Genomic DNA, 21,199 nt, shown 5'->3' on the forward strand with positions numbered 1-21,199 from the left:
AACTTTGCTGAATCTGTAAATTCAACAGGTCAGCGAGCCTTGTTTCCTTGTACTTTTATACGCTCTGACACCATTAATTTTTATGCCTTTGGTACATTCAGTAAACACGTTAATCATCATCTTAACACACAAAACACTGGAGCATTGTAGCTTGCTTTTGTGCATCTAGGATTCACCAGCCTCGTGGGGACGTAACCTCCAGTCTGATTTGCATGGAGTGCAACACGTAGTTAGGAATGTACATAACTTAAACTTCCTCCCACCAGCACAGGCAAACGACTGCAAGTACTAACAAGAGTCTCATTCTTGTAGCTACCATCCTGTCCCCAGAGACTCTTATGTGCCCCTTAAGCGACTGGGCAAAATGTCATGTTGGGGAGCTGACATGTAGATTTTTGCCTCGTTAGACTGCACAGTGAACGGATCCTTCATCTCTTTCTTTTAATTTACTGCACACAATAGATTTACAACAAGAAAAAAAAAAAAGACAGGTTTAGGACAGATTTAAGAGAAACTGTGTGATGTTAAAGAGAGACACTGGAAATCAAGACATCTGTGCTTTTATTCCTCATGCATTACTGCCTGGTGTGATTAGAGGGAAATCAGTTAACCAATTTTATTTTTTCTAACATAAAATCGTACTAACTACTGTCAATAAATGTATTTAGTGATGACATATTTGAGGTTTTCATGTAGCACACATTTCGCAATATGAAAATTTCCCTTTCCAACGCCTTGTACCTCATGCCGGATGTTTGCACCAGCGTGTCACGACGGCACAGCGCGGATGAAATAACAAACCTCTGGTTTTCATGCTTCGTGTCCACTGCCGGCTGTGTGAGTCACAGTGCAAGATGAAGTGGGAACACAGACTCCTTCACCAGGGCGTTATTGCTGTGTCCCGGGGGGACTAAAACCTCCCTGGGGTACCTGCTCGTTGCCACCCTCGCTGTTGTAAGGTTACCCGGAGACGCAGCGCGTCCCTCTTTGCCTGTGGCTTTGAGCGCTCGTCAAGTTTCCCTCTCTCCTGCTCTGAAGCATTCACTCCTGGATCCCAAATAACAACACCGATAAGCACTGCCGAGCCGCGGGGGCCCTTCTGAGGGGAGCCCTGACCAGAGGGACGGCTCCAGCCGCCTCCCTCACCCCATACCCGGCTCCAGCCACCTCCCTTGCCCCATACCCAGCTCCTACCTCCTCCCCTCGCCCCACACCCGTTTCCTACCTCCTCCCCTCGCCCCACACCGCCCCGTCTGGCCGCCCGTCCCCCGTCCCCGCCCCGCCGGCGGTGTTTCACTTTGTTTTCGTTCCCGGGTCGCAAGATGGAGGCGGCGCGGGGCCGGCCCGGGCTGCTGCTGCTGCTGCTGCTGCCGCTGCTGGCCGCCGCGCTGCTGGGCCCGGCCGCCGCTCCACAGCTGGGCCAGGTACCGGGCCGGGACGGGCCGAGCCGGGGCGGGAGGCTCCGCGGAGCCCTCCGGGGACCGGCGGGGCTGAGGGGGGGCTCGGCTGGGTGGCGGGGGGCTGTGCGCCGCCACCCCTGCCCGCAGGCAGCGCCCCGCCGCCCGTAGGCGAAGGGCAAGGGCAAGGCTCGCTGCCCGTGCCCGCAGGGCGCCCTGCTGGGGGGGGGTAAATGCGATTTAAAATGCCCCCAAAATAGCTATAATGGGGGGTGGGGGGGTATTTGGGTGCGGTGCGCGGGGTGCCCGGCCGCGCCGTGACGGCTCGCTGCTCCTCCCGCTGTCCGTGCCCGTGCGTGGGACCCGCAGGCGGGTTGGGGTCTCTCGGCACATCGCGGGGCGCCGTGCCAGCTGCTGCTTTCCCCGTCCAGAAGCCGGGCTGTGTCCCGGTGAGGGCCGTTTCGAGTTAAATGTGGCTTTGCGAGGAGCAGAAGGAATGCTGTGGTGCTGTGCAGGGATGTGCTGAGGGGGGATGCAGCGATGCGCCGTGACGGGGGGAGCTGTGGCCTCGAGGCTTACAGAAGAGAACCGGCTGCTTTGGTGCATGTGGTTAAGTCGTGACTAAATATCTTCCTCAGATCCTAGGAATCGTGGCCTGCCAGCTGTGAGATCCCACAGAGGGAAGATGGGGTTCGTAGTCACTTGCCTAGCCATAGCAAAATCGCTGTCACGGGCGTGAATTTATTACGGCTTCTTTTCCTCCAGAGCCCCTGCGCTGCTATAACGCCATTCCAAGGCAGCCTGGCGCAGGCCCTGCGCTGGCACATCCTGTGCTGCAAAGCAGGATCCTGGGCTCGCTTCCTGGTCCCTGCCTCTCCTGGTGAGCCTCTGGAGGGAGATGGGCTTAGCTCCTCAAAATGGGGATCTAGGTCTTCAGAGATCTGTAAGGATGCACCTGTCCTTGAAGTCAGGCGCATGGAAGTACGAGAGGGCAGAGAAAGCTCAGGTACTTCGTGAATCCCCCTCTGAGGAAAGGAGAGCGATGTGGGATTGGGCAAGCAGAAGTAGCAGAGGGATATAATATAAGCCTGCACCATTGCTTACCATCTTCCATCCAGAAACTGTCACACTTTCACACCAAAACTTCAGCTCCGTAGCGCTAAAGCTGTTCCCCACAGCGGGCAATTACACAAGACACGGCGGCACATCTGCTCATGCTGCCTTAGGGTCTGAAGGTGTGAGTGAGCGTGGCGCAGGGGTGCCTGAGCTGGTTACGTGGTAGCCAGCTTGGGGTCAGAGGTAGGGTAGGTATGTTTCAGAGTAAAGCCTGACGGAGTAACTGCGGTGTAACGCCTGGTAAGCATAGGCGTGCTGTTTGTTTGTGGGGACAGGTTTGTCCTTTTGTGCTGTACTGCTCAGGTGGTCTGCCAGCAAAGTTTTTGCCAGCTTAGAAATATCTGCACCTTTTTGGCTTTATAGTGGCATGGTAGCATAAGTATGTACAGAAAAGCTCTTTCAAGAGTCAGAAAGGGAACAAGCACTTCTATTATTTTTTTCAGTTTGAAATTTTAATATATACATATATAAATAAGTCATGTTTCCTTCTGCACTGCTTCTTTCTGTAAGTACAGGATCATGTTTGATGTAAAAGGAAGAACACATCTTGAAAGAGTTTTGAGTAGAAGAGTTGTTCTTGTCTGAGCAGGAGCTGATTTATATTAAGTAGCCTGGTAGGAGAAGAAGGGAACAGGCAGAACGGGAATTCAGCACTCATGGGCTGGCTTCAGAGGCCACAAGCTTAACAACTCATGGCATGGGGGCAGAAGGATCTTTCCTCGGGAAGGTTTGGAACTGCAGGTGGTCTTTTAAGCTTTTCTTTGGCTACCATGACTGTGCACTCCATAATTCTGGGAGTACACTGGCGGGATACTTCTGACAGCTTCACGTTTTGTAGTTCTTGTGCATTGTGTGAAAGTTTACCTCCAAGTCGATGTCCACGATGTTACAAAACCTGTAATGGAAGGATTGAGGAAAGACACAGGCATTTTGGAATAACGTGTGCAATCGCGTTTTGTAAGTCTGAAACACTGTTGTTGAGCTCCGGAATGTGAACGCCCCCCTTGTTGTGCAATACTTGTCGTTTCTTAAATAAGCTGTTTTGAAATCTGGGCTTTTTTAAAAAAACGTTAGCATGTGTGCTTTAGCTTTGCTTTCTCCTCCTGAAATTTGCATGAGCAAATCTGGATTACAGAGTGATTGATATTAGCATAAGTTTATATAAAAAGGCATGGAATCATGCAACATGATAACCGATCTTTGTGTTAAAGGACTGTACTTTTCTGATGCTAGGTCAAGAATTAGATTTTGTGTTGTAGACTATTTTTAATGTGCTGATAAAAGCTGGCTAAAAGCACAGCGGGCTGAATGCTGTGATGTTTGTTCCATTTGTCTCTAGATAATTTAGATTTAACTGTTTACTTTTGAAAAGGCTTACTTACCTACCAGATTTTTTTAGTGCAGTTGCTTGAAAAACATTTTTTCAGGCTGTTGTTGACTGCAAGAAACCTCTATGAGGATAGATTGTTTCGCAACAGAAAAAAGTCATCTTCACTCCATCAGCCCTTTGAGTATGGATTTGGTGGGTGTAATGTATTTCAATCAAAGAAACTTTTAAATTGTGGCACGCTGAAGTATTTCTTTCATAGCGTTATCCCAGGTTCCCTACTAACAGCCTGGCACATGTTCTGAGCTTTATAGTTAAAAGGCACCACATCATCTTTCCATGTATATTTGATTAAATTAAAGCAGTATGGTGCAACTGTGTCCTGATGATGTGAGACTAAGCATTCACCTTTAAAACTCCTGTTAAAATATTCATAGCATTAGTTGATTTAATAGGGAGAAAGCAAAGGCAATTAGTTCTAGCAACATACAAGGGGCAAAGGAAGGGATAAGCAATGTTGTACTATGAGTCATGGCAAAGCGAGGAAGCTTATTTTTCTGCTTGTTCAGAAAAGTAAAGAGAAGCAAAAGCATCATGTTAGATTTGTGTACTAACATGGATAGTTCAGCTTCAGTTACTTAAATACAGGTTTTCATTGTCATACCCTAAATGTTGTCATGCAGTTTAATAACATCAACATTTGTTTGAGCAGATTTTGTACTAAAATCTGGTAAAATGTGAGGGACTAATTATCGTCCTGCAAACTTGTCAAGGACTGCACCATGCCTATTTCCTAACTCAGCTGTGCCACATGGCCTGCTAAGGCTCATCCTCCAACACAGCTGTTTGGAGCCTGGTGAAAGAATTAGAACAGAGCCTAGATTATAAATAGAGAGTTGCTCTCCTTGGAGCCAGTTCTCCATATGGACTCAAAGGGTATGAGTTTGGATGTTAGCTGTTGGTTAGTTTGAGCACTCTTTCCCACAGTCTCTTGTCATATTTATGAACAGATTTTAGTTTTGTCCGTTCCTTACCCGTTTGGCAGCCTTCCTTCCCTTCACGTCTCCATGCTGCAGGCGGGATGTCCCAGCTGTGCCTGCGAGGGGATGCTCTGTGGGATGCTCTGTGTGCCGCCCGCCGTGCAGCTGGGCCAGGCGCTGGGCCATCTGCTGCCAGTGCTGCCCGCTCCGCTTCGCCGCCTGCCAGCGCAGACAGAGCCTCGTTTGGGAGCCTCGAGAGAGAGCAGCTGTGCCTGAAGTGGGCTGGCTGCTCCTGGCTCGCTCAGGAGATGGGCTTTGTGGGAGTGATACGGGACTTAGCAGTTAGCCTGTGCTGGGGGAGGCTCTACACTGCACCACGGCGTGTACCTACTGCCTGCCAGAGGTTTTTTCATGAATCTGTAGTCAGATCTGTTTAAAGTTCCTGAATGATTAGACCAAATGGCTTTGTCTTGTGTGGCATTTTTCATGAAAGGCTGGGGTTTGGTGAAGCGTTCTCTGTAGCTTTGTGTGGCATTGGTGTGGGGAGTCTTTAAGAACTAATGAATATTCCCTTTTAAATTATGTCAGATGCTTTATATATTCTTTGTCATCTTGCTCTTCTGCTACTGCTGTGTTGTGCTGCCCCGCTTACCCCTCCTGGGTTGTGTCGCAGCACATGGCTAAAGAGAAAGGATTGGAAAATGATCGCTGCCTGCTTATCGCTGTTGATTCAGGTTCACAAAAATCACAACATCGCCACATTATTACTGCCATAGCCTAGCTTTCCACGAAGAGAATGACATGCATTTGTGGTGGAAGTGCTGTCTGCTTTGCAGGTCCTGTGGCCATTGCCACTGTAAATGTCACTGCCGGAGCACTAAAACAGCAATGAGAAGCCTTAGGAAAACCCAGGAGGCCCTTCTACATCCTGTAATGGCATTAAGAACGATGGGTAAATTTCTAGTGTAAATTGGAGAGTTTTGTGTGAAGGTATGCGCCCGCACAGCGAGGGCTAAGGTGCTGTGAGCGATGGGATGGGTGTCAGTGGTAAGTTGAAAGCACAGCCTGGTTCCTGGGGACCCGAATTGCTTTGTGGGGCTGTCCTTCAATTCTGACTCTGTCAAAGAGCAGCTTTCTCAAATATCCCAATGAATGTTTTAAATTACAGGACTGTCTGAGACTTATATAAACACTCGTGATATTGTTAATATTCAAAAATGTGTTGTGGGTGACACAAACAAGGCTTATACTCATAGTTCAGGCTTCTCCAGAACTCAAAAGAGCAATATTGTGGATTACGGCACAGGGCCCATGTCCTGCACTCAGCGGCTTTGTTACGGCAGGATTGGCTTCGTTGTTTTTGATACAGGAAATAAATGATGTGGAGTTATTTACTTCCCTTAGTAGTGAGGTGTGTAGCTGTAAGGCATATCCGTAAAGATGTAAAGTGCCTTTTTTTGTTTTCTGAAGTAGTGAATTGCATTATGCTAAGATAATCAAACGTTTTCTGCGTTGAAATTAAAGGATGTTTCTTAAGTCCGTGAGTCTTCATGCCTGGAACTGGAAAGACAGTGAGATGGTCCCACATGGGAGCACTTTCTAACAGGTGGGGGTGCACCATGCAGAGCCCCACATTTCACTGTGTTTGGCCTGTCTTGTGGCTCTTGTCCTCATGTAGGCTCTGTTATGGGGTGTGTAGGGTCGGGGAGGTGGGCCACAGCAGTTTGGTCACAGCAGGACCCGCTGCGGTTTGGCTATCAGTTTGTGAACATTTGGAGCAGGAACAGTTGAAAACTAGTTATTTGTTAGCGCCGAAACTTTGAGATCTGCTTGAAATGTTTCATACCAAGTCTTGTGAGACTGCTTGGGCAAGACAAGGACACAAGGACAGCTCAGGAGCAAGTGCTTCTAGCCTGAAAAAATCAGATAGGCCACTATGTATATGCAGAGTGTGGGCAGTCATCAGGAGAAGAAATTGTTGGCTCCATGTGGGAACTGACTGGCCATGGGGGTGACAGGAAGGCAAGACTATGAGTTCTCCATCGCTTGTGAAGGGTCATGGTGTAACAGCTGTGGCAGAGGATTGATCTGAGCCCAGAGTTTTGGGGAGGCTTAACAAACCCGTGCCGCTGAGGGGCAGAGGCAGCCCCAACACGGAGCCTGTCCGGCAGCTCAGGCCTGCAGCGTCAGCAGTCCCGTGCCTCTTGTCCATTTTGTCTTGTCTGAAGAAATAGGCAAAAATGTGGAAGTTCTGCCCATTTAATGAGCTGAAAGGGCTTGCTGGCTTGGTGTAAAGGAGAGGGAAGGATGATATACAAGAGGCCTGCGGCCTTTCTGTGGCAGAGGCCTCTAGGTCAGCTCAGCTGTCTTACTTGTCTGCATCCTACGTTCTACTTTTTGTAAATTTGTCAGCATGGACGTGTACCACCTAAATATTTTGATTTCTTAAACATGTAATAAACTCTTTGAGTGCAAGCTTTAAGTACGTACCATCATTCATGACTGTGTTTTTGGATACTAAATCAGCAGAACTGACAAGTGCCTTGAAGAAGATGAATCCCCACACGTATGTTTCACCTTGGGCATATGGTGCCCAGTTGCTGAGCGTATCTATTTTGCCCTCTGCCCTTCATTATCAAATACAGCATTTGACTAAAACAAAGAGCAGGGGGATTTTCCTCCTTTTCAGTAGTAGCTGCCTACCAGTCATTTTCTTTTTCTAGTAATCTCTGTGAGTCACATCGCTGGTGGTGAAAGAAGATTGCAAAATGCTTTCTGCGTAAAGCAGCTCAGATTTAAAGCTCAAAAACTGAAGGACCATTAAGACTGCCGAGAAGGTCCCTCCTCTGGGCCCTTTGGATTCCTATCAGGCAGAAAATACTAGGAAGTCTAAAAGTACAGCTCCAGATGCTCAATAAAGTGCTAGACGTGTAGGGGATTTTTGTGTTAAATATACAGCATTCTTAAAATGTGAGGAAAAAGTGGTTCGAGGAAGTTGCAGGATGACAGAACAGATCACATCCTACCGTTATATCATTGACCCGGTTTACATATTCGTTAATAGAGCTCCGTTTTTCTAAGTAAATGGATAAGTTTAATATGAATAACTCAGATTTGAGTTTTGGAGAAAAGTCAGTATAAACACCCATTTCCTCGGAGGGGCATAGAAAAAAAGAGATTTTCTTTTTGGTCTCAGTGGCCAGAGAATTTTCCTGCTGACTTGACAAATGTATCTGAAACATCAGTGGCAAGTCATTTTGAACCAAAGGAAACTACTTTATTTTTTTTTAAATCTGCACTTTTTTTTTTTTTTTTTTAATTTAAATCTGTATCGGATTTAAAACCATGCTTGTCATACGAAGCCAGATTTCTGCTGCGTTGGGTTTAGATGTTGTTTTTCAGTTTGCGATAGTTCTGGCTACCTCAGTGCACCGATTAACGCCCATTATTTTAAGGAAATGTTAATATTGGAGCTGTACTTGTGCTGTGTACTCTGAGTATTTCCTGCCTAAAAATCCCAAATAGAAAGTCATTCATTCTTGCATTTTAAATTTTCATGAGTTCTACTTGCTTTTGAGACACAGCTCAATTTTAGTTGTTTAGTGTGAAACTTAATTAAACTCAGTGCTAAAAAAAGGTGCTGAAGACACAGAGGGGAGTTTTCCAGAGGAAAATTAAACACAGATAGAATCAATTAAGATTCCCAAAAGGCAAATAGAGACTTTAACATTATTTCTATGTAGATGGCTCAAGAGAGCAGTGTGGCAGTTGTTACCTTTGTCTATGTTCAAGAGAGGTTTGTTTCCAGATATAGACTTTGTCAGGCGTCAGATTTGGGAGATTTGAGGTCCCATCTGCAATAGAGCCCCTGAAATGACAAGGATGAAGTGAGAGAACCAAATGAGGGAAACAAGAAATTACAATAATTGAGGTTTGAAAGAAGGAAATAAATCCCTGTTACCTGTGGGTTTGGAGGAGTCCTTTGTGGCATTATTTAGGAATGATAACCAAAGAAAAAAAACAGGATTACTGTTGCTGCTGACAAAAATGAGTGTTCTTTAGTATAGGCTAACGTATTACATTATACTTCATCTTGAAGAGTAAGTGGAGTGCTTAATGCTCTTTACAGGGACCAAGAATCTGATTTTCTCTTGCTTAATCAATTCTGTTTCAGTTAATATGAGAGACTGCCACTGTATCCATGCATAACAAGTTCTTCTGAGAATTTTGTTTGGTTATTAGTATCTCTATTTTAAAAGTGTATTAAAGGGGAAGCAGTCATTTTATCTCATCAATACCTTTGATTTTTAAAGAGGAAAAAAAAAAAACTTACGTGGAACAAGTAAGCATAGTCTTCTTTGCAAGGTAGAAAGCCTGGCAATGTGCTCTGGGACTGGTACATTGCCATTCTGTCAGGATAACTTGTGAAAGTTGCTTGTGGCCTGTAGCTGCTTCTGTGTTTTCTCATAGAAACTTACCTCTCTTTTCATCATTGTTTTCCAGGAAACCATCAGAGTCGATGTTATGATGTTGAAAAGCAATGGAGAATTTCACAAAGGCCAGGTTTGTCAGTTTTTTCATTTATTGACTATGTATTCAATGAATTAATACGCAGTGAAACAAAGTCCACATGCGGATGCAAATATTTTGTTTTGTCTGACTTCAGTCAGTATTAATTATGTTCCTCTGGGAACAGAATTGTGGCATAGGGGCAGGACCGCACACTCATTCTGTCTGTCTGTCTTTCAGGTTGTTTTTAATATCACCTATGCTAATGGACAGGTATATCTAAATGATTTCCCTATGAAAAGCGGGGTTGCCCACATAACATGTCAAACAGTAATATGTGAGTATTCTCATTGTTTTTTCCTGCTGTATTTTGATTCCCTGTTATCTAGTAACCAAAGCTTCCAAAGTCTGTGTGTTCTCGTACTCTGCTAACTTCAGCATTGTAGAAGTAAGTCATTTCCCAAATTACGAGAATTTTGCTCCTGACGTGGGTGGAAAAAAATCTTACTATCTTGTTCTCAAGTCACATTCATTTGCTTAAATGTAAATGGTTTCGTCTGAAATTGAGACTGCCTCTCTTTTCAGAAGAGTGTTTTGCACTACAAGCTAGACAATGTAAACAGAAGGATGCAACTCCACCCTGCTAATGGCTGTGTCCTGAGGCTGGCTGGCATACATCCAAAAAGGGATTCAATAGCACAAATATGAATTAATGTTGGGAAGACCTTTTAATTATCTCATGCCTGACTTCACTGGACAAAGAAGTTTCTCCTGGATAGGATATTATAGCACAAATTACTACAGGTTTGCTAGTGTCCTGTAGTGGGGTTAAGGACTTCAGATGATCTTGAAACTGCTATTTTTAACACTGATTCAGTGCTATACCTTTTTGTGAAAGATCAGAAAGCGCTGTGATTTTTGAGATATACAGAGCATACTATATAATTAATTAAGCAAGAGCAATTAAACTACTTGATTTAAGCTTCTGTTGTATCTAGAATGATCTCTTGATGGATCAGGTGCAGCAGTCTTCAGTTTGGTTTCTAAGGTCATCCTCCTTTTACATTCAGATGTTTACTTAGAGGGTACTAATGCTTTTTCTAAATTGCTTCTCTGAGCCATGACCTTGTCTCTTGAACCCTTCCTTCCCAAATGTCATCAATTATTTATGTGACACTATTTCTTTTCTGAAGTGGGAGAGCAGTAATTTGCTTATCTGTTTTTGGGATAGATACATTCCTATTGCTTCCGTGTTTTCTGTCCTATCTATCATAGGATAGAATTTCTATCCTATAGATAGATTTCTATCCTATCTAGGATAGAAAAACACGGCAACATGTCATTTACCTACCAGACAACAAGTGCTCCTCCTGTCTGTTACCTGTGAAGTGACAGTTTTACTATTTGCTAACTAAATTATCAATGACAGATTCAGGTAATGTTTGTAAAAGGTTGAAGGAATTTTGAGATACTCGTTACCTGTTAACAGAGTGGAAAAAATGCTCCTGATTATCTGTATGTAATAGCAAAACTGAACCAAACATTCATGCCCTTGAACAGTAGAGACCAAGTCTCCTGAATAGCATTCTCCTGGTGTTTTTCCACCTCAAGTTCCCACAGAGTCATGTTTAGGTGGGTGAGCATCTTCAGCTCCTATTGCACGTAGTGAGGACTGAGCAGCCTTACACAGACAGGAGAGGTTGAACACAGGGAGCCTCAGCTGCTTGGGATATTTGTGGCCTTGCTCCTTTCATGCCTGCTTGCTGCTACAGTTCAGAAAACACTCAGCAAAGAGGTCAGTACTCCAGCTTACACCTGTTGGGAGTAGCCCCTCTTTCTTTCCTGGGTCTCAGTTCCCCTGAAGGTGAGGCATAGTACCTGGGAGAAGGATACTAAGCTCGTGGAGAAACACGGACAGTAGTTCTGTGTACGAGTGGAGCGTTAGGTTGTTGAATAGCTGAAGGCTTTTCAGTAGGAAGAGAGTTTGAGGTGTCACAGTCCCACGTGAAAATGGTGAGGAGTGAGGGAGGTGCAGAAAAATACTCATGAGGGAGCCAACACTTGTCTAGCACAAGCAGTGTGTGTGGGAAAGAGCTGAAGAGCTGGAACCCAGGAGCAACATGTCTCTGGCAGCCACTTGAAAGAAAGGGCGATGCATGTCACACAAATATCTCAAGAAGGGTGATTTTGGAGAGCATATTTGTTTCAGTGTGGAGAGGAAGAATGTTATATGAATCGAGATGTTTTTGCAGGAGGCTGTCTGGACTGTGGCATTGCTCTTATGAACTCCTTCGGACAACTGAAATAAGAAAGCAGTAATAGTGGAGCCAAAGGGTGCAGCTTAGGGTGCTTCGATGCAAACCTCAAAGGCCACATTGTTTGTGAGCTCCCTCACTTCGGGGATCGTACAGTGCTGCTGTTGTCTGCTGTGTGTATCATGAGACTGCTCTGAGTTTGATTTGGTGATCTACTGCTAAAAACCTTGGCATCTGTTTCCCACATAACAACTGCTTATAGTAGCAGTTACTGGAAATGTTAAGGACACCAGCCTAGTCAGGGCTTTGATACAATCGCTAGGACATCTCTGGTTTAGTATAGAATAGTTCAGTTGGAAGGGACATACAAAGATCATCAAATCCAACTGCATTTGATTCATTTAAAACATTTGAAGCACTTGCAAAATAAAATGGTGAATTCCCAGCCCCAGCTCTAAGAACTGAAATGAAAGGGAACATGCTTCCTCACTACCTATTTCTTCACTAAAACCCAGCTCTAGTGGTCCTGGTTGTAATGACTTTCCCACGGAGATGCTACCTGTGCAAAGGCACATGTGCTGTATGTTAGAGTTGCATCTGTTCGCCCCATGGAGAGTTCTGCTTTCTGGCTGGGATGGTTTCTCTTTGAAAACTGTGACATTGTGTCCTAACAGTGGAGAATGGAAGCTTCGGCAACCCAGCAGATCAGCAGCGCCTGGGAACCGTCAGCGTCCGCATCATGGTTCACGAGTGGCCTTTGGCATCCAGTTCTGATTTGCAGCTGATTGTCATCCAGGAAGAAGTGACAGAAATTGATGGAAGACAGGTAAATAAAGATAATGCAAAAATAAAAATAATACAAAAAATAACACTTTGTTTTGAATTTAGGAGAGGCAAATAGTAACCAAGAGTTAAAAGGTTTATGCGTAGCTAGCACAGTACTGAGGAAGATGATACCAACCTGTGTAGTAGCAGAGGTGTTTCTTGAGGAGAACTCAAGTTTTAATGCTTCTGTTCTTATTTTAGTAGCTAAGAGTTGGATGATTTTCCATTAAGGTTGTCACAATATCATTATGTCACATACTTTTTCAAAATGTGCATTTATGCAAGGAAAGTCAAACTCACAAGCAATAATTCAAATAATTTCAAAGTAATGTACAAAATTAATAAAAGAGGCATATGTTCATTCTGAGTTTTTCCCCATTATTTATTCCAAGCTAACAAAGCATTTCAATCGTGTGGCTTGCAGCAGCAACAAATGAAGCAGGTGGGCTTGTTGTGAAGGACCATCTGAGGGCTTAGCCTTAGGTTACTGTGTATGTAAGCTAATTGATTGATTTGAATAAAAAACTTGATGTTGAACATGGCTTTTGAGATGAACAGAAAAAAAACAAACACACATATCTATCCGATTTGCACAAATACTGGTGAATGTGAGGGGCTACAATTGCAGCTGAGCTTGAAATGTACAGAGCCAAGTTCTCAAAATTGCCTGTATGCTGTAGTTATTTTTCTAACTAGGAAGGTTCTGGATAGAAGGAAAAGCTGCTGTCTTATATTCCGCTGCGTTTTTTTATAGGAGGAGGAGGATAATAACAGTGATCTTTAATTAATTGCATGCCCAGCATGTAGTACTTTTCACAGCTCTACATCATGCCAAAATTTTACTCTGTTCATGAAAATGATGATCCCACTGAGAGGTTTGAAGGTTTTGTTTCATTTTTTTAATGAGGTTCTTATCCCACTGTTAGTTGGATAATGTGCTTTGTTTTGGTTCAGCTGTAACACAGTAGTGGAGCTGTATTTCAGATCTTAAACTGGATATCAAAATGCGTATCAGGTTTGCACAGGCACCCAGTGAGAATGACCAGAAAGCTCATGCTGTTTTATTCCTTTAAGTCAGAAGCTTTCCATCGTTCCCCTTAGTTACGAGCTGACAGGAACAATCGTCATCTTCATCGCATTGTCCTGCACATTAGGAGCACAAGGAGACAGTTGGCCTATGGCTCTGAAAACACAAGTGAAACTGTATTGTAACCCATATTCCTTTCTTGTAGAAATATCTCTCTGCTGCAGTTCTTGTTGTAGTCACAGACACTCTGGATTTCTGTCAGTTCTTGGCCTTACACTGCAGCTATCAATGCTAGTAGTAGCTATGCTGAGTGTCTTCTGTGTAAATGATGCCTGCAGTGGTTGTTAAATGAAGTAAGTTCAGTGCAGTGCTGGAGGAGGAGGAAAACTATTCTATTTTACATCAGTGTGTAATAGAAGAACTGAATATATGAATAAACAGTTACTCTACACTGCGTTGTTGCCTGCCCTGAATGATACAAGTTCAAGGAAAAGGAGTGTAAGTTTAAGGTAAAAAATAAAAGCAGCAATGAGTGATCTCAGTGGGATTTTTTCACTTGTATGAAAAAAAGCAACATGACTGCAAAAGCAGAAGTGTCAGTCTTGTCTCAGCAGCACACTAAATGTTCATGTGTGTCCTTTTACTACATACATCAGCTTTCTGTGCTTTCAGATGCCTCCCTGACAAGAAGAGCTACATAAGACTTGATTGAAAACCCGTGGATTGATTGCCACACGTTTTTGCAGGGAGAGTGAGACCTAGTCTGTTTAGCCTACGTTTTAATGTGGCATAGGCTGTGGAAGCGTGTTAAGTAAAAACAAAGAATACTGACTCATGTTACAACATCTGTATGTCTCAGTCGTAATGGCTTGGAGTTTTCTGTCACATACTGATTTTCTTTGCCAGCCTACTTCATCCTAACCTTAAACTCAGTAAATTTAAACACGGTATGTTTGCCTCTCTTGCAGGTTCAGCAGGAAGAAGTAACAGAAATAGATATTTTAGTGAAGGACCTGAGAGTACTTAGACATTCAAACTACACTGTCCCTTTGAAAGAGAGCATGCTGTATTCCATCCCAAGGGACAACGACATACTATTTACACTCCCCAACCTCTCAGGAAAAGGTATCTCTCTTAGCTGTTAAATAATATTTTTAACCATAGTTAACACACTGCTCTACAGGACAAAGGAGCAACATTATTCATGTGTTTTGTGTAGTAAAATAGTTCTGGATCAACAGGGAAGTATTTTTTACACCTAAATTCCACTCTTCTACATTCTGGTTATTTCATTTTGTTTTTAAATCTGTTCTCTTCTGAATTACTTGGTGCTTGTAAACCTGCAACCCAGACATTCACATGAATAAATTTATCTCTTTGCTGTTATGGAAATTTCCGTAAAGCTCCCCCTTTTTCCTGAGACTGAAAGAGAAAACTGCAAAGGAAATACCTGTCTGGGTCACTTCCAAACCAGAAAGTGGTTATTAAAATTGAATTACTTTAAAGCAAGAGAAGCTACTGGATACCTTAATCTTATTTTGGCTTAGTTTAGTCAAAAACTCAAGGATTTCATAGGAGATGAATATTTTTGTCTAGTTCATTACTTTTTAAACCTGGTGACAGCTGAAATTTTGCAGCTAAGGGCACATCTAAAGGCTGCATTGTAACACTGCTGCTTCTTACCAAGTTCACTGCTAAAGTTTAAAAAAAAACAGTTTTTTAATTAAAAAAAAAAAGCTCCTTCTGTGATCTTCCTGTAAACTTAGGATAGTTGTACCATAAAGACAGAAATTCAGCATGTCTTTGCTTTCTTGATTAGAGAGTCAAATTAAAAAATAATCCTCCCAGTAAATCTGTCTTTTCTTCTTTAGATATTCAGGACCCACTGCAAACCACCAGTCAGTACCTCATCCGGCAAGCAGAAACTACAGTGGATGAAGAGACGTTACCTGGCAAGTTACCAGAGACCCCTCTTAGGATAGAACCTCCATCTTCCTACAAGGTAGGGTGCTTTTGGTGGTGGTGGTGTTTTAATTCTAGCAACACAGCATGGACAAAGCAGGCAGTTAATCAATATTAGAGTTTTAGGGAACAGTCTTCCTTCACTGTTTCTAGTATTGTCTTCAGCAACATGTACAAATACCAGGTTTTCCTCCTTCTTGGATATTTACAGAACAAACCACATAACAGCATTGTAAGGATTCAGATAGGGAGATTTTCCTTTGCGTAAAGGCCAACCAAAACATCCGTTTAAAGATACTAAGAAGGTGTGTAACATTCCTAGACCTTTGTCTTTGGACCTCTATTTTTCATTTGAAAAAAAGCAACATGGCATATAACAACAGATTTATTGAGGAAAGAATTGCCGTTCCTGCTTAGCCTAGTAGGTGACTTCTCAGACGACTGTTTTGCTGCTTTGTAGTTGTTGAAGAACAGGATTCTGAGTTGTGTAAGGTATCTAACCCTAACTGATTTCCACAGAAGTCTAAGAAATCCTCGCAGCCAAACACTAAGAACAATAGGCTGTTACAGACAGATTCTAGGAAACTGTAAAAACCAAGAAGAAAAACAAAACAACACCATTTCTAAATTACCCTGTAGCAGTGAGAAATTGTGGGTTTTTACTGCAGCTGAAGTCAAATAAGTGTCTAAATCCTGAAATGTTGCAACCTCACAGATATGTCATGAAAGTAGATTGTGGTATCTCCATTATATGAGACTATTTATAACGATTTTGACTCTTGTTGAGCTCCAAATGACTTTTTTTAAAAATACATATTTTTTTCTGGCATTGCTTAGAGGCCAAATGCAGGCCACTCTGGGAGATGAGCCATGGGTCTCACCCCTAAGAAACACAGTAGCAGCTTGAGAAGTTTCAGTTCCAGATGAGGTAGAGTTAGGCTCCACACCCTCCTTTGTGGCTGAAAGAAACACATTACAACATTACAGTATGCTGATTAAAGAGGATGGCAAAAATAGTATGCTGAAAGTTACCTGCTACCCCTCGCGTGGGCTTTAGTAACTCTTTCCCTGCTCTTACCTATAGTTAGGTAATCACAGCTACCCTAAGCCTAGGCCAAAATAACCTATCCTTCTCCTTCTTTGTTCAAGTGTCCCTTTATTTTCCCTTTCCTTTCAAGGGACTCCTCCAGGATGAGTCACTTCCTCAAAAATTAAACCTCCAAACAGAGTAATTCAGTTGGAAGGTTCCAAACTTTGTAAAAGAAACAGGTTTGAGTCACCAATCAACTCCGTCCTGCTTTTACATATACTTCAGCATATTTATTTATTTATCTATCCATTTATTTAAGTAAAGTTATCACCATGCAATGTGATTCAGGAGTAGCCACAAAAACTGCACCTGCTCTGTTTTGCAACCTGTCTTTTTCTATCTACCTGCTTGGTTGTAGGTGATGTGCCAGTGGGTGGAAGACTTGAGAAAATGGCTCTGCAGATTCTGGTTTCGATCTTTACCCATCTTCTTTAATTTGATGGAAGTCATTGTGGTTGGAGTCGTGGGAGCAGCTCTCATTCTGAAAGTCTTAAAGGTGATCTTCCCTTCCTGTGAAAACAAGTAAGTAACTTCTGCATTTTTTTTTTCTCTGATGAAGACAAAGCACTACTAAAAAATCTTTTAAGGTAGAAACAGCCTTGTTCTTTAGGAATACTGGGGCAACAACTGACTAAGAAGGCTGCCAGTAACTTTCCATTCCAGGCGGCCTGTTGATGCATACACATTTCAGAGGAACACAGGCAAATCTTTCATTGGAAATGTCTTAAGCTTGGTTGTCATAATGCCAAATTTTTATCAGATTTTCTAAGGACTGCGTTTTGAGACACCATTAACATAGCTCCAAGAGAGGAAGGTAGAAGCTAGAGCTAAACCATTCCAGTCCTAAATCTTTCATATTGACTAGTGTTAGAGTCATTACTGTAGCTATGAAAGGTCTCAAATTTGGCTTTGCAAATTTCTCCAAGTAGGATCTGTCTGTATAGGCAGCTTATAAACTATAGGAAGTGGCAGTATCATTCGTGGCAAAAGGTCATGGATCAGGTTGGTTGTCTGTGAGTGGCTTTATTCACTCAGCTGGGATGTTTCCAGCAACACAAATATTTTTCAGAGAAGCAAGTTTCCCAAACAAGGCATGGAAAGATAAAGTGGTAACTGTAGCTGAGAATCAGTATAGGTTTAGTGCTGGAATGGGCAAGCACGAAGGTTTTTAAGCAACCCAAGTCAATTCAGCAAGCCCTAATCCTTGGAACCATATGTTCTTTCAGGAGAAATGACTGACAGCAAAGTGTGCATCCTCACTCTGAGCAAGCACAGCTGATATTCTCAAATAATACTGACCAGCTGTGCTTCTGAAAAGCCCTGAGCGTGGTTAATTTATGTATCTACCACAGGATAAGAATGGTCTTAGTGCTTCCAACAGAGCTAGGAAAATGGAGGGTTGGCAAATTGAGAAAGCAGATCCCCATGACACCTCACAAAGCGTGCCGTCAGACTGGAGTACTTCCTCTGACTGACTTGTTAGAGGTACAGAAAGTGAAGAGTTCGTACCGCAGCAGCAAGTAGCTTAAGTAGCAAGTAGCCACGTGTGAAGCTTTGAACTAAGCAGAACTAGAAAAAAAGTTCTAACCAACACAGTCTGTTCAGCCCAGTGCCTGACGGTCTGTCCATGGCAGAGGAAGCACAGACAAAAGGAAGCTGCGTGCAGGACTTTCTTGTCCAGTTGGAGCACGTGCAGCTTGTCCGTGGCTTGTCAGAGCAGTCCTAGAAGCTGAAAAGCTGGGCAGTTTCAGGCTACTTTGATCTGACAGCCTACGCTGCTGCTAGTTCAGATGCACAGACTGGGTCACGGGACCCATCTGAAACAGGAGCAAGCTGTAATTTTTAGAACGCAGCATTATTTTGTCTACTATTGTCTAATGCCAGGTAATCTTACCTTTCAGAGGCATCCTTCTGCTGGATCAAGACAGCTTTGTACCTGTGATAACCATCAGCTTGCCTTCAGATGTTCCAGACAGGAAAAGCAATTTAGATGAGAAAGCATGTACTTAATACTGCGCTGACTTTGGAGTTTGTTTTGTTTTGTTTTAATTAATGAATTTTTAGTTTACTTGAAATTTGGCACTTGATCTTAACCCCTTGTTTCCTACAAAGAAAACTTACGTCAGTTGATTATTTGGCAAAGGGACACAGGCTGAGGCCCAAAGCTGACTCCCCTGTGCCTCTCCATAAACATCCAGCCTTTTCCAGAGCTTCAGAATAAAACATCTTTCTACCCTGAGGGTTACCATTGGTTTTAACTTCTGTGAAGTCACTTCTCGCGGCTCAAGTCAGGATGCTGGCTGCCTTCACACCCACAGATAAACCAGTTCAGCTGTCCTGTAAGTAGGGAGCTGGTGAAATTCAGGGCGCCCTGAAGTCTCCAGAGAGCGTTCTTCAGAAAAGGACAGAGGAGTTCCACAAGCATGACACGTGCCTGCAAGCTGAAACAAAGCTGCCCAGCCTGGGTTTGTATCTCATAGGGTTGAGCGTGCCTTGCAAGGGAAGTATCACTACCAACATCTGTGTTGCTCAAGTACTTTGACATATGTGCAAAACAAAGCTTAAAAAAGGCAGATTTGTATTTCAAGCACTTTATACTTTTATGGCCCCTTACGCTCATAAAAATTGTTGGCACTTGTAACGTGGCTCGTTCACAGCGTGCTTTTTGTATTTGTGACAGCAGTACTGCGTGACATCCCAACACCCCCCCAAAATGTACAAAAGTACTGGCTTACTAAGTAGGCTCAGTCTTCCCATACTGATTTGTACTGTTAACATTTTTCAAATAAACATTTAAATTGTTTATTAGACCGTGGTTATGTGTATGCCTCTTTTGCTCCATAGAGCAGCAGTTTGCAGAACGTATTAGATCCATGGCACTACTTGTTGTTGTGGTGTTTTTTTTTTTTTTTTTTTAGTTTTTCATCATTTTAATTTACAGAAAACGCTCGGGCTCAGTGCCCTCAGGGAGTAGGACCCTGACCCTTGCCAGCTGTCCAGCCGAGGCTGCAGGTGGTGTCGCAGCCGGACGGGTGCTCCAGCCGGGTGCAGAGCATGACAGGTCCGGGCAGGGCATCAGTGGCTGACAGCCCGGAGTCACACTCAGTGCGTTCCCTGGGCTCTGCTGCAAGAGCCACCACAATGGTAACACGACAGCGTAAAACGTATGTGGTGCTGGAGCTAGAGGCACCTCGACTAAGAAGGAAATTTGGTGACAAAAAACATGACAGGTGAAATGTAAGAACTCTGTTAAGACCAGCCCAGGGATGGTGACTGCACAGACAAGAATTGCTGAAGCAAGCCTTTAACAAAGCCCTCTTCCATGTATGTGGAAGTGTTCCTGCCGCTTGGCACAAACAGACCTAGCCACTTCATTACCACAGTTCAAACAGAAGCACTGTATAAGGCTGAAAATTAAGGAAAAAATGAGGGAGTGGCCAGACAGCATAGAAGAATTTTTCCTTATTGCACAAGCATGGGATGAATTCAGTACAGATGTAAATTGAGCAGCTGTTGGCGTGTGCTCATTGCATCCTTACTTGTGAAACTATAAACCAAGCACCTGCACAGCAACATGATTTAACGCTGGTCTAAACAGCTGCGATATAAAGGAGTGGTTAAGCCTGAAGAAGTGTTGGTACTGCTTCACAAATTAGCTGATTTCCAGACTAAATAATCCTCTTTTTTTATGTATTGTGTTCTACACGGTTACAAGGCACAAGGAAAGAAATATTACCATCAGTTGCAGGAAATTAAGTGAAAAAATAGTGTAGATCTTGAACAGAAGCTCAATATTTACCAGACAACACTGCTGTGCTACAGAGCCAGAGCTATTAAGTCTTAAAAAGTGTTAGTGCCACTGTTCTGCTTTAGCAGGTCCCTGTTTTTTCCGAGTCAAAAAATTTCCTGCCTCCTGTAGGAGTGCTAGTTTGAGCTGGGACAAGCCTGAACCATTTTGTAAAGCAATTTAAAAACTCCTTACCGTAGCCAACAAGTTGGGAAAGGGCAAGTGGCCTGCGCACCAGTTCTGTTGGGTCACAGTTTCCAGACACAGGAGTTGGAAGGGATTTAAAAACAAGAAGTTACTGTAGGAAAGTAGTAGTTTTTTTTTTGTTTTTTTTTTTTCCTGGTTGTTTGGCTGGTTTGTCTGAGAGGCATTTCTGGGTTCATCACACCAGGTCCACCACGGGACTCAGGAGCTCTCAGCACTACCTGCATCTCCATGTTTTCCTACCATGCCTTGTCACCGGGCCAGCTTGAAGCCCCTTGTCATTGTGTTGAGCTGTCACTCATGACCTAGTGGTGAATTTTAAGTACATTAACAAGATGTTCGTGATAATGGCATTTATAGAACTGTGTGCTTGGGGCTCCTTTGCCTTCCCCTCTGACCCCTAGTTTTCATTACCATTTGCCCTTTTCACCTGCCTTGCAGCACCTGGAGAGGCACATAAGCTCTTTCATTCAGCACACGCCTGCCAGCTGAAACAAGTCTCTGCGTATTTGACTCACGGGACAGCACGGTGCTTAGCTGCAAGAACCACAGGCAGCAGCGCTGAGAGGAGCTGGCTGGAAGGAGTGCTTCCAAAATAATGGGTATTCTAAAGGAGATGGACAGAAATCAGGGATGTTTCGGTTACTATGACAACTGTTAAAATCTAATGTTATAACCTAAATGGTCACTGTAGAACCACACACATTCTGTCCTGAATCA

The 21,199-nt window shown here is 43.5% G+C and overlaps 1 protein-coding gene and 1 long non-coding RNA gene across 2 annotated transcripts; one reads left to right on the forward strand and one right to left on the reverse strand.

Annotated features, from left to right (window-relative positions):
- The first annotated feature begins 1,042 nt into the window (after positions 1–1,042).
- Positions 1,043–19,296, forward strand: GINM1 (glycosylated integral membrane protein 1). Its single transcript, XM_027454355.3, has 8 exons — positions 1,043–1,424; positions 9,324–9,383; positions 9,570–9,666; positions 12,259–12,410; positions 14,405–14,561; positions 15,308–15,438; positions 16,847–17,010; positions 18,390–19,296. Exons 1-8 carry the CDS (start codon positions 1,323–1,325, stop codon positions 18,496–18,498), a joined length of 972 nt encoding a protein of 323 aa, XP_027310156.2. The 5' UTR covers positions 1,043–1,322; the 3' UTR covers positions 18,499–19,296.
- LOC140002175 (uncharacterized) lies at positions 2,947–5,134 on the reverse strand. The gene is made up of 2 exons (XR_011808312.1): positions 4,875–5,134; positions 2,947–3,408 (listed from the first exon to the last, which is right to left on the reverse strand). It is a non-coding gene; the product is annotated as an uncharacterized lncRNA (long non-coding RNA).
- Positions 19,297–21,199: the final 1,903 nt, after the last annotated feature.

This window comes from Anas platyrhynchos, chromosome 3 (genome assembly GCF_047663525.1).
Source record: "Anas platyrhynchos isolate ZD024472 breed Pekin duck chromosome 3, IASCAAS_PekinDuck_T2T, whole genome shotgun sequence".
NCBI classification, from domain to species: Eukaryota; Metazoa; Chordata; class Aves; order Anseriformes; family Anatidae; genus Anas; species Anas platyrhynchos.

Excerpts from the sequence above, each read along its gene's own strand:
- GINM1 (XM_027454355.3), top strand. The coding sequence starts at position 1,323 with ATGGAGGCGGCGCGGGGCCGGCCCGGGCTGCTGCTGCTGCTGCTGCTG. Across the intron at positions 1,425-9,323 it reads CCGCTCCACAGCTGGGCCAG|GAAACCATCAGAGTCGATGT; the intron begins GTACCGGGCCGG and ends ATTGTTTTCCAG. Across the intron at positions 9,384-9,569 it reads GAGAATTTCACAAAGGCCAG|GTTGTTTTTAATATCACCTA; the intron begins GTTTGTCAGTTT and ends TCTGTCTTTCAG.